The sequence below is a fragment of the Ailuropoda melanoleuca genome, chromosome 3, assembly GCF_002007445.2.
Source record: "Ailuropoda melanoleuca isolate Jingjing chromosome 3, ASM200744v2, whole genome shotgun sequence".
Lineage (NCBI taxonomy): Eukaryota > Metazoa > Chordata > Mammalia > Carnivora > Ursidae > Ailuropoda > Ailuropoda melanoleuca.
In genome coordinates, this window is record NC_048220.1 from 19,159,894 (window position 1) to 19,177,019 (window position 17,126).

General features: G+C 33.7%; 1 protein-coding gene across 3 annotated transcripts in view; it reads left to right on the forward strand.

Moving 5' to 3' along the window:
- Positions 1–17,126, forward strand: part of ADAMTS19 (ADAM metallopeptidase with thrombospondin type 1 motif 19) — a 478,977-nt gene that overhangs the window by 354,731 nt on the left and 107,120 nt on the right. For all 3 annotated transcript variants that reach the window (XM_034655959.1, XM_034655958.1, XM_034655957.1), the window contains one exon: positions 328–433. In XM_034655959.1, coding sequence (XP_034511850.1) covers positions 328–433 — 106 coding nt within the window. The remainder of the gene's footprint in view (positions 1–327; positions 434–17,126) is intronic.

The window sequence follows — 17,126 nt, forward strand, 5'->3', positions numbered from 1 at the left end:
AATTTAAATTTTCAAACTCCATTCATTTATCTTACATGACAATGAAAAGTGGTATTTATAAAATAGATTCTTAGAGCATGCATTTTGAGAATTGGATAATTGATCAAGTAATTTAATCTGAAATATGAAATTGAAAAGAATATTGAGTTTATTGAACGATTTATACATACACAGTTTCCCTTAAAATTCCAGTATAAGGGCTAGATATAATAGTTAATATTGATGTTATTTGAATGGAAAAACCATCATTTTTCATTTCTTCTGATATGTAGCATAAATATTTACATTTGAATCTGACATATGATAATTCATGTATATGTTTTCTAGGTATAGCTTATTTGAGTGGAATGTGTAGTGAAAAGAGAAAATGTATTATTGCTGAAGACAATGGCCTGAATCTTGCATTTACAATTGCTCATGAAATGGGTCACAAGTAAGTAAAAATTCTGGCTATGCCGCATATTAGCATAAAACTTTGTAATTTGAGTTATTGAATTACATGCATATCTTTTGTGTTTGGGGGGGTTAGGGAATTAGGGAATTTAAAAATTAGGGAAACAAAAAGATAACGAAAATCATCTAAATTTAAAGTGTCTTCTGAATACTGTAACCATTCCTGATACTTTTTGAATAAAATCTAACTACGTTATTGACATTCACATTAGGACATTCATTACATGGCACATGATTCATTCCATTACAATTTCCAAATGATATAAACATGGCAATAAACATGACACTATAGAGCTATTTATTATTCAACTGTCCAAAGAAAACACTTTGTACAAATAAAAATACATCCAACCTATAATAACATGTTTGTTATTTACCTGATACCGAGTAAAGGAATTAATCTGCATGGCTTGGAGTAATGTATTTGAAAGAAACTTCATCTGATCACACAGTTAATATGTAATGAACAGTATGTTTCAGGAACAATTCTAAGTACTTTACATAGTTTGGAACATTTAAAACTCAAAAAGCAAGGGTCTCATTTTACAGATAATGTTAATAGCAATCATAATTAGTAATAGCAATATTTATATAATACTCACTATGTGCCAAAACATTTCTAAGAGCTTTATGTATCCTCAGAACATTTTAGGGAGGTATGGCTATTAGAGTACCCACCTAACAGGGGAGAAAACTGAAATGTGGAGAAGTTAATTTACCCTTCCAAAGTTATGAAAATAGTAAGTGTTGGAGGAAGGATTTGAACTCGGGCTATTTAATTGAAGTCAAACTATTATGTATTTTTATATTAAGTTATCTGCTATCTTTGGGCCTTCTCTCCTTCATTAGTAAAATGGGGATAATACCTGTGTCATGAGGTTGGTCTGGGATTCAGATTATGTAAGAACAAGAACATATTTACAGGCAGTATATTATAGTAGAAATGGTGTGGAGTCAGACTGAATTTTGACCGTGGCCTTGCCTGTGTGCTAGCAGTATCAGCAGTACATATGAAAAGTATTTTAATTGGACTCAGATTTAGTGAGGTCCTACTCAGGGAGGTGATCTTTATGGAGGCCTCTTTGGTCAAAGACATATTTAGTTTGGCTGGTAGTGTTTAAAAATTTGAATCAGTTGCCAACATTAAAAGTATAAATTTGACATAAAAATTCAAATTTCCAGACCTGGCAATGTTAGACCTACAGTCACATATGGCAGCCATTCCTTGGAGCTGAGTAGCGACTGTACCCTTTAGACTGGGCCCATCTTTCCCAGCTCATCACAGGCTGCAGCTCTGTAGTATTGTGGTATCATAGACCCAGCTCACTCCATTTCATTATATGCCTGGACTCTGTACACAATTGAGTAAATCGAGCTGTAGAATTTGGTTGGTATGAGAAAGCACAGAAGAAGATTTATATAGGACATAACAGAGTTTGATTAAAAAAAACTTTTTATTCAAGTAAACTGAAGTAGAGAAAAATGATCAAGTTATAATTATACAGCTCAATGAGTTATTAGATATTGAGTATGACCATGTGCCCATAACCTACTCTAACAAGTAAGACATTATCAACAGTGATTGATTTTTGATGTCACTGTTTTTAAATGTGTAAATATACTTTCATTTTCTCCCATGCAGGCTTTCAGTGGTCAGTCTGGAGTGTTCTACAATACAAAGTGTTTATTTGTTATTCAAAAAAGAAACAAAAAAAGATAACACTTTAAGATCATCATTCTTTAGGGAAAGTATGGCCTGCCAAAAACCTAATTTGGTCTTGCACTCCAGGAATGATAGGATTTAGACTCTTAATTCCAATATAATTTTCATAATGTAAAGATATTCCAATTTAATCATATTAAGGAAAACCATGTGATTGTTTGAACAAAACATACTGAAAATAATGTTTAGAGGCAAGAAAAAGTTGGTATTAAAAAATTTTAAGACCACAAGGGCAAATTCATCATAAGTACAGTTTTTATAAGTTAAATGTTAGTTTTCTAATTATATAATTTTCACTCTTAAGCTATGCATTAACAGTGTGGTATACAAGCAATCTCGGTATATTTTTATGAAACAGACAAGTAACCTGAATAGTAGAAAGCTCACTTTATGAAGCAATCTTACTTTACTTTAGTATATGTAAAATAAATTTCTTTAATCTCTGATCTATTCTAAAATGTAGGAAAAACACAAAGGAACCAGCCACAGTGCAAATTACTTTATTAACATGCAAAGACTTGGTCAAGAACCTCCAACTACTTAAAAAACTAAATGATATAGTTTAAGGAAAGGCCACTTGAGCTTTATGTAGTAGAAACATTGGTTTATGACCAGGAACTCAGGTTGGAATGGCTAAAATGGTAGTAAAATATTATTTTATTTGACTTTTATAGAGCTGTACCCAAAATCAATAGAAATGTGCCAAAGGTAGGGTAATGCTTGATGGATTAAGACCAGGACATGTGATATATGTTGAACTACTTAGTTACTGAAAATCCTCCTTACTTGTAAGCAATATTTGTTTCAAAAGTAGAGGCTACTGTAAGGAGGGCATGTANGTAAGGAGGGCACGTATTGCATGGTGCACTGGGTGTTATACGCAACTAATGAAGCAATCAAACTTTACATCGGAATCTGGGGATGTACTGTATGGTGATTAACATAATATAATAAAATAAAATTAAAAAAAAAAAGTAGAGGCTACTGTTCTTCTTAATGCTAGAAAGTGGGATTCACTAACAGAATAATTGTGTCTTTAACAAAGAACATACAACGAACAGACAGGAGAGAGGTCATCTGTATAAACTATATCGTCATCATCCAGTGTAAGATATAAAGTACAATGAAAGAAAAATGTAGGAAGAAGAAATAAAAAATGGTGTTCATACACACATAGCCTCTCAAATAGGCAGTTTTCACAAGTGTTAGGTAATTATATCAGTGGGTCCTATGTGTGCACGCACACAAATCAACAGAGCTCTTAGGGATATAATTAAGTCAACTACTTAAGTGAAACGGTTAAATTCTTATTTTTTGTCTTTTTTAATTTCTTTCCATTGGTTTTTTTTTTTGGAGAGGTTATAACTTTTTCCAGTTTATTTCCCTGTGCAAAAAATAGATCATATAATTCTGCAAACCACAATTTTAGAATGGTAGAATGAGTCCATTTAAACTTGTCAATTAAAGAATGCCTTTATAATCACACATGAAATGTTTCTAAATTGATTTGGGATGAGTGTGTTTATGTTCGTTGTCTTGAATTTGGTTTCTAGAATTTCCCAGAGAAACTCCATATATGGCTGGAAAAGTCAGTAAGGGCCACTAAGTAATAAAACCCGAGTCTTAAGGGTGAGAATTTGAGTAGTTGAAGAGAACAAAAAAAATTTTTTTTTTTTTTTTTACTATTTCAAAGGAACCTTAAATGTAAAAATGTATCAAATTTTCCTGTGGGAAATTGCCAAATAAAAAAATCTTCTATAATATATACAAAAGTATAGATTAGTATCCATAGCAAGGAAGAGGAAATAAATGATTTATACCAATGTTTATGATTCTTTTTCAAAATTATTTTCCTTTCTAAACAATAGGTCAAGGTCAAGGGGGTGTGATTTTTTGTTGTTGCTGTTATAACCAAAATTTTCAACAATATAATGTTTTTATTGGTTTTAAATGTATTTATAGTCACATAATACAAATGGGATATTCATTAATTAACTCTGATAGAAGCTAAAACTTTATTTTGTTGAACTTTATTTTTATAAATAATACCTTAGGAAATTGTTCATGAATTTGATGGAGTTTGTTGAGTGCACATGGATACACATATGCAGTATGTTTTATATATTTTATATGATCTTTATAAACAATAATTTGTTAAAGTAAGAAATTTTACTTTGATTTCAAGCTATGCTTTATGACTGATATATAAATTGTGGTTAGATTACTGTGTTTGGGGAGTATCCCCAAGACCACCCTCAGGTTCAATGATTAATTAGCAAGACTCACAAAACTCAATAAAGCTATGTTATTCAAATGACAGTTTATTACAGTAAAAGGATATAGATTAAAATCAGCCAAGAAGGAGGCATATGAGGCAGGGTCCAGGGGACATAAGTAAGGCATGAACTGAAAGTTGTCTTCTCCCAGTGGAGTTGAACTGTGTGTTAATTCTCTAAACAATGATCTATCAAAACACACTCACAAAGTATTGCCAACCCAAGAAACTAACCTGAGCTTTGGCATCCAGGGTTTTTAATAGATGGTAATGTTGTTCGTGGAGGCATGACTAATCACCCACAAGGAAGACCTTCATTCTCCATCCCCTCCAGAGGTCAAGCTGGCCAAGCCCTACCCCAAAATCATATTGTTAATATAAGCTATCTGGCTTGTCCTAGGGCCCCCAGGTAAGCAAGATTGTCTTATCACAAAAGATATTCCAAAGGCTTACATGTTACCTCCCAGGACCTGGGCAAGGGCTAGACCTATGAGCAGGTTTTAGACCACCCAAACTTGCAGAGTTAACTTTTTACTGCACAATTATACAATATTCTTTAATTCTTAAGATATCATATTTATATTAGATTGCTAAAACCTTTCTAATAAAAATAATAATGTCTTCTTTTATTAGAAGGTATTACAGTAAATACTGTGTATTCCTCTATAATATGATTTCATAGAACTCTGGAGCTCTCTTTTGTGATTATTGTCTTTTTCCAGATGAGGAAACTGAAGCTAATAGAGATTAATTTTTCAGGAGTTCTTTTGATATTAAGAGCACTCTTTTTTCATCAAATATATTATTAAGATTTCTCTAGTTCTCTTGGTTAATGTAATCTTGTTTTTTCACGTTTTTGAACTGCAAATTTTTTTAGTAGTCAAATGTCATTTTTTAATTTATTTCTTCTGTAGCTTTTTATGCTTAGAAGTGCCTCCTCGTTCTAAAATTTAAAAAACAAAGTTTTGTCTACTTGTTTTATGTTTTCTTCTCTCTCTCCTCTCTCACATTCTTTTCTCTCTCTCTCTTTTTCTCCGTTGAGCACTAGAAGACCACCTAGAACCCATTTTAGTGTATGTAGTTAAGTTCTCTCCATTAAATTTGACTGTTCATTAACTGACCAATAAATTATCTTACCATTCAAAATGTGGTCTCTGATGATGTAAGGGCTATGCCAGAATACAGTGCATTGCTTGGTTCATTGAAAAAGTCTTGAAATGAAGGGAGAAAGAAAAAGAAAGAAAGAAAGAAAAAGAAAGAAAGAAAGAAAGAAAGAAAGAAAGAAAGAAAGAAAGAAAGAAAGAAAGAAGATAGAAAGAAAGGGAAAGAGAAAGAAAAGAGAGGAAGAAAGAAAGAGAAAAAGAAGGGGAAAGAGAAAGAAAAGAGAAAGAAAGAAAGAAAGAAAAGAGAAAGAAAGAAAGAATTTGCAGTCAGCTGGATTCAGCTATGTGCTTAGTGATGTAGCTGATTTACATTGTAGTGCCAGCTACTTATCTAGATACAAATCTTAAAAAAGATTTCATCTAATGGCAGCCAGGGCACAGACCACACTCTGAGTAGCCCTGCTACATAATACTTATTCTAAGTTAATGCTGCATGGAAGTCATGTTTGAGTTGGTAGAGAGCCCAGTATTTTTATTTTTAGCCTAAAAGGTGGTCTGTAATTGAATTGTATACGTCTGTTCTCATATATTTGTGAAGTACTTTTAGCTGTAAATTCAGCGACACAATCCTTTGCCAATAATACAAGGTTTTTTTGTACAAATAGTGGTGTTTTAGATTGTTTTGTTATATATATATTTTACATATGTATAACAAAAGTGTCAATATATCGTATGTATCATATACACATAATACATATATACAAATATAATTTATATGGCAAAATATAAATATAAACCATATATATATATCACATCCTTTTTTCTTTATGGCCGTAAATAATTCAATCCTCTCTGTGAATTCCAACCAAAAGTAAAACAGCCTCTCATATTGGGTAAGCTCTTACTAAAACTTATCCCCAGATCTTAGACACTGTAAATATATACATTATCAGGGAAATAATAGTTTTAAAGATAATTTTTTTTAAAGATTTTATTTATTTATTCGACAGAGATAGAGACAGCCAGCGAGAGAGGGAACACAAGCAGGGGGAGCGGGAGAGGAAGAAGCAGGCTCATAGCAGAAGAGCCTGATGTGGGGCTCGATCCCATAACACCAGGATCACGCCCTGAGCCGAAGGCAGACGCTTAACCGCTGTGCCACCCAGGCGCCCCTAAAGATAATTCTTAGTAACATAACCCTATGAGTATTTTTCTGACCTCGCTAGATCTGGAGATTTACTGACAGCAAAACTCACTGACTTAGTACATCAAGACCAAAGACTTCTGCTCCCACCTGCAGAAGGAAGGTGGCAATATTAGCTTTATTTTAGAGAAGTTGATTGCCAAAGCTCACACAGCTAATTAAGTGCCCACGTGATGTTCAGAGTGAAGCTCTCTAAATCCAGAGTTCATGTTTTTAGTTCCTGTACTACGTCACAAATCCTGAAAGATACTTTTTTTAAAGAGAGGGAGAGCGTGTGTGCTAATGGAGAGGGGAAAGGACAGAGGGAGAGAGAGAATCTCAAGCAGACGCTTTGTTGAGCACGGAACCTGTTGTCGGGCTCAATCTCACCACCCTGAGATCATGCCCTGAGCCAAAATCGAGTTGGCTGCTTAATGAACTGAGCCACCCAGTGCCCCCTGAAGGATACTTCTAAGTACCTTAACTTTACTCAACTTACTTCTGGGCTGGCTCTGTATTATCTGTCCGTACCTTATCTCTTCAGCTATACCTCACACTACATTCCCTCTTCTTGTCAGCATTGCAGCCACTTTATTATCTCTTACTAATCATAATTCATATATCATACAATAACCATTCCCTGCAGGATGTGTTCTGTGTAGGTTAGTCTCTCTGTTAAACACTCATTGGCACTATCTTTTTATAAATGTACATTCATTCATCTATTCATAGGCTGTAAGCTCCGAGAGGTAATGGTCCATGCCCATTTTTTATTACTGTGGGATTCCTAATGCATTTGTTAGTGCTTTGGACATATTAGGCATCCAGTAACTACGTATAAAATAAGTGAATGCTTTAATATAGTAATTTTCATAGTAAAATATTTGTATGCATAGAATGTCAATGAAAATTTGTTGGAGCAAAGATGCTATATGCACTGAGTGTTTAGAATGTTTTTAAATGTTGTATGAAACTTTTAGTAAGTTATCAGGTAAAGTTTCATAAAAACAATGTTGTGTATTTGTAAATATACCCAAGGTCACATGGAGTGAACCTTTATTCCATGATGCATATACAGAAATGACTCCCCACAACCTAAAAGTGCTCCCCCTTCAGGTCTTCCTATCACAATGCTTGGAAGCTCCAGCCTTCTAGTTGCTCAACCAAACAGTGAAATTATCTTTGAGCCCTGTTTCTCACTCACCACGTTCGATCCACCAGTGTTGAAGCTGCCTTCATAATATATCTATCTTCTGTTTATATCTCACTAATTCTGCTGTTGGCATCCCAGACCAAACGACCATCATCTCACATGTGGGCTATTACTAACAGGGCTCCAGATGCATCAGCTTCTTTACCGTAACTCAAAACACCTGTGCCTTTCTTCTTTCGGTGTCTGCTCAACTATCACCTTCTCAGTGAGACCTTTCTGTTAACATTTCTTTAAAATGTAGACACAACCACAGCCCCAGCTTATGACCTTCTGCCTGCTTTTATTTTTTTCATAGAACTTCTCCCGTTCTAACTATATATTTGTCTTTCTATTGATCTATCTGTATGTGTATAGTGAATTCTTAACTTCTCAGTTCACTATTATATTCCCAGCATCCTAGAACCATAATACTTGCATACTTGGCACAGTATGTGCTCAAAATGTATTAAATGAAGATAAATTTGTTATTTCTAAAAGTGTAGTTTGTATGACCTCCTATGCCCTGTAGAAGAGCTGAATATACAAATGTACTAATTGTCTAGCAGAAATGAAAAAGTAATATTCTTCTAAAGGAACTTCGTTGTTATAGCTAAGTAATATGTTGGCAATTCTTTTCACATTAAAAATTCACATGAGGATTCATATTAAGATTTGGATTGAGTGGAAATTGAAAAGACATTGAAGTCTCCCATTCCGATTACAAATGCTCAAAATCCCAAAAGGAGAATTTTTCTAAATATATATATATATATATGGCACCAAGATAAAGAGCCAGAAGGAGAAACTTCCACATGCTAGAGAGGTAGGAATCTTTCTATATAAAAGAGCTGGAATTTCTCATTCACTGGGGGCTAAATCTTGGTACTGGATGGCGGAGCTGAGAGTTTAATGCACTCTGGTGAATGGGAGCCAAAGCTTCATAGCCCCTTACATGGCAATGTGTATTTCAGCAGGCTGGAAGCAAATGGCTTGCTTCAGGACATGGAATGAAAAAAAAATCCATCAGGATCAAACAGATTCTAATTACAGAGCTTCATAGCATAAATGGAAACATTAACAAAACAGATAAATAACCACAATCAGAGTAGGAGGTTTTTGTTGTTTTGTTTTGTTTCTTGTTTGTTTTTTAAGTAGGTTCCATGCCCAGCGTGGAGCCCAACATGGAGCCCAACATGAAGTTCAAACTTGAAACCCTGAGATCAAGACCTGAGATGAGATCAAGAGTTAGAACAGGAATGCCAGTAATAGGAGGCTTTAACACAGCTCTCTGTAACTGTTAGGTCAACTGAACAGAAAGATCCCTGTGGAAGAGAAAAGATTTGAACAACTAGAAAGATTGATATACTGGGCAGATTTAAGACCTGTAGCCAATTAATAAAGAAAACCTGCTCTTTCAAAACACACCAGACATTTATGAAGAATGACTATACATTGCTTTATTCTTTAAGCAGGTTTCCTAAAATTAATATACAGAAGAACTTTTCTTAACACAATACAATTGAGTTAAACAAATGATAACAAAAAGAAAACTAAGAAATAATACATTTAGAAATTTACAAGCATACTTTTGAAAAACCCATAGATCAAAGAAGAAATCCTTAGAGAAACCAGAAAACTTTAGTTTTAAACAATAACAGATATACCACTTTGCAAGTTTGTAGCATTGCAGATGAAGCAGCACATAGAGGAAAATGAGTATCTTTAAGCACATATATAAAGATTAAATGATGAAATTAATGAACTTTTCATGTTAAGAGGTTAGAAAAATAGCAACAAAGTAAAAGGTATTAGAAGAAAAACTGCGAAGAGGTGGAAATAATAAAATAGAAAAATGCAGTGAAAATGAAAAACAAAGTCAAAATTAGATCTATGAAAATGCAAATAAAATTGACAAATATAAAATTGATCAAGGAAAAAATGCACAATTCATCAGTATTAGAAATGAGAAAAGATGGTAACGGATGCCACCAATGGTATTAAAAAGATATTTAGAAACTACACTGAACACTGTTATGACAAAAAATTAAAAACATGAAATGGGAAAATTTTAAGAAAATATAATAGAAGGACATAAAGCTCTATAACTGTTTAAAGGTATTGCATCAGGACATTAGAATCTTCCCAAAGAAAACAGTGCAGACGTAGGAATAGGTTCAATGAATAAATAATGCTAATATCAATCTAATTTTTCTAGAAAATAAAAGAATACCCTACAACTCATTATTTGAGGCCAGTATTAATGTAATATAAAAATCAATACAGGGCAGACTGGGTGGCTCAGTCGGTTAAGTGTCTGCCTCCCGCTCAGGTCAAGATCCCAGGGTCCTGCAAAGGCTCCCTGCTCCTCAGGGAGCCTGCTTCTCCCTCTCTTTCTGCCTGTTGCTTGCTGCCCCTGCTTGTGCTCTCTCTCTGTCAAATAAATAAATAAAATCTTATAAAAAAAATAAAAATAAGTAAAAGTAAAAATCAATAAGGGACAATTATGAGGAAAGAAATCTACAGTCCTTTCTTATCTGACAATGATACAAAAATGAAAAAAACATTTTCAAAATAAAGCAACACTGTGTAAACAAAGTTACTAAAGGGAATAAAGTTGGCTTTGTGTAGGATGGCAACGGCCATTTATCATTTAAAAATGTTATTCCCCACATTAATAGATTAAAGGTAGAAACCATAGTATCTCAGTAGATACACAATAAAAAACCAATAAGACAAAACTTAGTGATGTATATTTACCAAAATCGATGGAAAACATAATTTTTTTTTTAAAGTAGACACAATGCCCAGTGTGGAGCCCAACACAGGGCTTGAACTCACAACCTTGAGTTAAACACCTGAGCTGAAATCAGGAGTTGGACACTTAACCAACTGAGCCACCCAGGAACCCCTGGGAAACATCATTCTTAACGGTGAAATATTAGAAACATTTCTACAAAATTGAGAAAGTCACATATACAAATGTACTGGAGACACAAACTAAGCATGTCAGAAAAATAAATAAGAGCTAAAGAGATGAGAATGGGAGAAACATAGCTATTTTAATTTAAAAGTGGTTTGATTCCCTATTAAAAAAACATGTAATATAGGTAAAGTATGGAATTAATTTATGAATCTAGTAAGATTATTAAATATAAATATACAAAAATCAGCTGTCAACACAAAAATACAAAATGTCATTAACAAAGAAAATACTGTTTACTGTAGCAATAGAAAACACAAAGTCCATAGGAATGAATCCAACAAAAGGTAGGAAAGTATATACCCTTATTAAAATTTATTGAATGTGTCATTGAAAATATACCATGTTTGCGGATAAATTTATTCTCTTCATTCTGCTGTAAATAATTTAGAGATTCATGGAAATTCCAATAAATGGACCACCACAGGTTCTTATATTGTGGTTGACAACTATTTTCACAATTTGTATTTAAGTACATATGGACAAAATAGCCAAAACTTAACTGGAGAAGGATGAGATGCAGATAGGGGCAAAGATAGAGAGGGATGAGAAGGAGAATAATGTGGGAATCTTTCCCTAAGAGAAATCAAGACCAATTTCAAAAGTATAGTACCTAAGACATTTTGACATTTATGCAAATATGGACAGATAGGGACCACTAGAACAAAATACAGAGTCATAAACAGGTTCATGCCTACATGAAAACCTGATGTCTGAGCAAAGTTTTGGCAGATCAGTGGAGAAAGTTGACTTTTCAGAAGAATGTGATGATGCAGTTGGTTTACTGCATATATAAAAATGAAATTGAATACCTTCAGATTACTTCTAAAAATCAGTTCTGGATAAAATAAAGACTGATGTATCACAGACGAGAATTTAAGAGAAAATCTATAACACTATCTTCAGGACTTCAGGACTGGGCATCTGCCTTCGGCTCAGGGCGTGATCCCGGAGTCCTGGGATCGAGCCCCACATCGGGGTCCTCTGCTGGGAGCCTGCTTCTTCCTCTCCCACTCCCCCTGCTTGTGTTCCCTCTCTCACTGGCTGTCTCTCTCTCTGTCGAATAAATAGATAAAATCTTTAAAAAAATAAAATGAAATGATTTCTAAAACAGTACATACTCTGTACCTTCTTTTGAAGGCAGAAACACGAGACCTGATAGAAAGACTTGACATGGATCTTAGAATTGAACAGATTAAGATTTTTTATTTGTGTGACGGTTTCCCGTAATGATTAAGTTGTATTAGACTACATAACACATATAGGCACACACAAATGTATATGATATGTGTAAATGTATCTATTACACATTTATTTTCATGAAAACGTTTCATAAATTTAAAAGAAAATTAAAACTAGAAAGGAATGGCAAAATGAGCATTATTTGTGTAATTGGAAAACTCAAGACAGCCTACTAAAAAGAGCTCTATTAGAAAAAGACATTTTTTTTGGCCTGTTGCAAAAGTATATAAAAATTTTTGCTTTTCAGTATATAAGCAACAGCCACTTGGACATTATAAAGAAAGAAAAAAATTCCATTTATATTGAAGATAGCAAAAGATAAAATAAAATAAAAATTAAAAAAAGATAAAATACCTAGGAAAATACTTGCAAAGGAATGTACAAGACTTATAAAAAGAAGAATTTATAACCACACAGAGAGTCATAAAAGTGGTTTAAATAAATGGAAAGACATTTTCGGGTTTGGGATAGGAACAGTCAATATTATAAAATGACAATTATCTATATATAAATTTAATGTGTCCCGCCCAAAAATGCCAATAGAATTTTCTTTCCTTTTTTTTTTTTTAATTAGACATACCGATTATATATCCCATGTGGAAAAATCAACATAAGAAGTTTGTTGTTAAAAAAGAAAAAAATGGTGGGGAGGAGAAGGGTGAACTCTATGAGATACGAATACGTTTCATAATAGAGTAGTTTGTGTTGGTGCTTGAGTAAAGAAGTCAGTGGAAGAGAGAGTAAAAAAACCAAACTTATAAGTAGGAAAAGATGTAGAAATGTAGCATATAATAAAAGCTGCACCTATAATCAGTGGAAAGAAATGAATCGTTTGGTCAAAAAAATAACAGGAATCTCGGGCGCCTGGGTGGTTCAGTTGGTTAAGTGTCCAACTCTTGATTTCAGCTCAGGTCATGATCTCAGGGTCATGAAATTGAGTCCCCCATTGGGTTCTGCTCTGGGCGTGGAGCCTGATTAAGATTCTCTCCCTCTCTCCCTCTCTGCCTTTCTCTCTATCAAAAAAAAAACAAAAAAAAACAAAACCTCTCTCTCTATAAATGTATGTATGTATATCTATGAATATATATGTATATATGTGTATAGATAAATATACATAACAGGAATCTGATTTTGTGCCTTATATATTACATCAGAACACACCGAAATGATTGTGTGCATTGTCATTTTTTTGTTTTTTGGGTTTTTTCTTCTTTTTTTGGTCTTTTAATAAGGAATGTCTGTCATTTTAGATATGAAATCTAGAAATATTTAAGGAAAAGCCACCTAAAATTAACAACTCAAATATCATTGCAAGGGAAGAAATAAAATGGTCAGAAGATAAATCAGAATCAGTGAAAGTATTTGCAAGATACATTGCAAAGTAATACTTTCCTGAATACAAAGAGAGCTCATACAGATCAACACACAAAATGACAAAAGCCCTGTTAGAAAAAAATGGCACCACACAGCTCAAAACATACAAACACAAAACATAGCATCGTTCATAGAACGCCAGTTGAGACCACAGCAATTCTTCTTTCGTCTATCAGATTTTATAAACTTATACAGATTTATCCATATTTACTTCCACTATAAGGACAATTTCTTTCCCTTGGCAGGAAAACTCTTCCTGCTGTCCTTCCCATTTTCTCTTACTCTTCTCTCAGATCATTTCTTCACAAAAGTATTCTATGGCCAGGTTAAATCTCTTAACATATGTTCTTATAGGCTCTCTGTAGCTTTCATTCCTAATTTTTTCCCTGTTGTAGGTTTACATTATTTGTGTCATTATTTGATCTCTCAGTGTCTAATTAGATTGTGGTTCCTAAGGACAGGGGCTGTGTCTTGTTTTGTTTTGGTTTTTTCTTTCTGTTCTCTTTTGTGGCTGTTGTTATTTAACATTGTCTAACACCCTTCGTATGTGCTCAATGAAGAGGTGTTAAATGATATTTTGATAACAGTGTAAGTGAGTGTAAAGCATTGGAATGTGTGGGGAAACAGATATTCTTATACATTTTTGAGAGGAGTATAAAGCAGTACACTATTTTTGGAAGCCATGTGGCAATAGTTTTCCAAATTTAGAGGACTGCTTGTGTCCACAGTTTCAGCTCCTTTTGCCAGCTTTGAGTATAACACGTTTTAAATTCTAATTTAATTTGTATTTGTGTTTCTCTGCTTACTAGAGTAGTTGAACATCTCACCTTCTTCTGAGTAGCTAAAGTTGGGCTACTTAAAAATACTTAAAAAATATGCAGCCAATAAAAATAATCCTAAAGACTTCAAAATGGTCACTGTTTTACATTAATAAAACAATACTTATTTTTTGGCGATTAGCATCTGATGGCTCAGTACTTTCTTTTCCTATACGTAGAAGATGCCCTTTTAAGGTATGTTATATTTTGAAATAATCCAGGGGTTGTAAACAAAAACTATTTGTCTTGAGATTGGCATATGACCCCGTTTTGTAATTTGATTTTAACACATTTATGATAACTTACACTTGTAACAGTGTCAAGAAAATAAAAAAAGCTCCAGCAGAGTTCTGGATTTTATAAGTTAACAGCAAGTGCATTAAGCATATGTAATTTATTTACTGATTAAGACTTTCAATGGTAATTAGATTGCCTACTTTGCAGAGCTGTTGAGTGGATAAAATTACATGAGTTAGGGGAAATTATAAATCATGTCATTATAAAAACACAGAACATTTTTGATATGGCCAAAATATGCTTATGTGTTTTTTGGTTTTGTTTTACTTGTTAAACCAGGGGAAAAGACTCATATATATTGCCGCACTTTGGCGTGGAGCCACAGCTTTTCCACTAAGTTGGCAATTCAGGAGTTTCTTCAGAACTGAGAGGATAATGAGGCAATAAATATGCAAAGTTAGCTCCTTGAAGGCCATAAATACTTGGGGCACCTGCTAAAGTTTTAAGCATTGCCAGAGTACCAAGAATGCAGATGTCTTGTGAACTAACAAGCCTTTGAAATCAATGACATTTGCTTACACACTCTGCTGGAAATTGTGCCTGGAATAGAACCAAGGGTAGGACCAGGTTATAAACCTGCCTATTCAGACAGCTGCATTTCTGTTACTGGCATCAGAACTATTGTTAGTTCTTCAGTTGAGACACCTGAAACATCTCTAACTCTTTCTCCCCTTAATTCCTCTCATAATCAGTTGCCAAATTTTACCTATTTTTCAAGTGAAAGAGCTATCCCATCTGTCTGCTGCTTCCGTCATTCTTCTAGGCTTGGACTATTGCAGTACCTGCTTCCTTGGTCTTTACACCATAACACATTATGGATCTCACACATTAATTCAGAAATCTTTATTGCCCTTTACCTCCTAATAAGTGAACTTCCTTAGCCTTAGATTCATGATTTTATAGTGAACCCAGTCTACCTTTCTCATTGTATAATCCACTTCTCTATTTCATGAATGCAAACAATCCATAATTTTCAAATTTTGTCTTTCTTAATGCTCTTTCCTTATTTCAACTCCCAGTCTCACTGATTCATATCTCTTGCAATTTTACTTATCTGTTAATGGCCAAGACCAATGCTATCACTTTTCTGAAGTTAGACCTACAAGTCTGGCTGGAAATATATTTCCTTTTTTGCTCCTTTGTACTGTTTATTGTAAATACCACTTAATTTCTAATATATACTGATTTGTACCGATATTTACAAACCCCTACACACATATCCTACTGAACAGCAGTCTCTATGAAAGTAGACTTACTGTCTAATACATTTTTTCTGCCACAGCATAATGTTGAGTGCACTGTACATTGTAGGCACTCAAACGTGTGTTTGAATGAGTAAGCCTTTGTTGTACAAACACTCATCTCTTGGGCAGTTCTCTTGAAATTCAAAGTAGACGATAGTTGAGTTCCAGAAGTAGAAAAGAGGAATTAGTTTATGTCAAGGAATACAATTGTTTTAACTGAGAGGGGAAAAAAGATGTGTAGTTTTATAACTATATATATATATATATATATAAAGGTCAAAATATTTTTGGTATTTGATGATATTTTGTATTCCTATATAAAATTAACTATGTGGAAGTGCAATAGTTACATTATATATCAGTTATGATGAGTCTGCCTTGAAGTCTGGGTACAGGCCTATCCAACTATTTCATGTAAGTCCTGAAGTTGTGGACTTGGAAGGGCCAAATCCCACACTTTTAGCTATTTAGATTATTTAATCCAAAGTTCTGCTAATTCTGTAAGAAGCTAGCATATGCCCCAGGAGATGCCCTGTCAAACCTAAATTTGGCTAATCTCTCTCAGTTTGCCGTGAGAGTACTTTGCAGAAGGGAGTAAAAATTTTGCTTTTCATTCTACATTGATGTGCATCTACTATAAGAAAGAGAGGATATATTCTAAAGGATCAGTAGACAAACAGTAAAAAGTAAAGAGAAATGAAGATAAAGGCATTACATCATAATCTAGGACTATTAGGATGGGAATATAGTAGCTAATAACAAATTGCTGTAATAGTCAAAAAATAAATATACCCTAACTTACCCCTAGAAATCCATTGCTCCTTAAAATGTTCAAAATTAATTATTCTTTAATTAATGTTCCTTGACTTAACTAAAATTGTTAATGGCCACATGTAACTATATTGTACCCTTTAGGATTCCCTATAGCAGAAGTCACAAGTATCTTCCTGTAGTATACGTGCCTTGGTTAAGGCTGGAAGCTACTCAGTGGGCAGGTGCTAGGGAAAACATATTAGAGCAATAGACTTGGGCTTGAATTCTTGTCATGCCAGCTACTCACTGAATAAACCTGAGGCAAGTCAATGTGTCTGTACTAATTTTCTTCATCCCTACAATTTGGATAAGTTTTCCTTTCAAGGTTCATTGTTAGATTGTTCATGCTTTAATTGCATGGCATTGTGGTTGACACATAATACAGAGTGAATGAATAATAGTAATAATTAGTAGTTGTGTATTTATTTT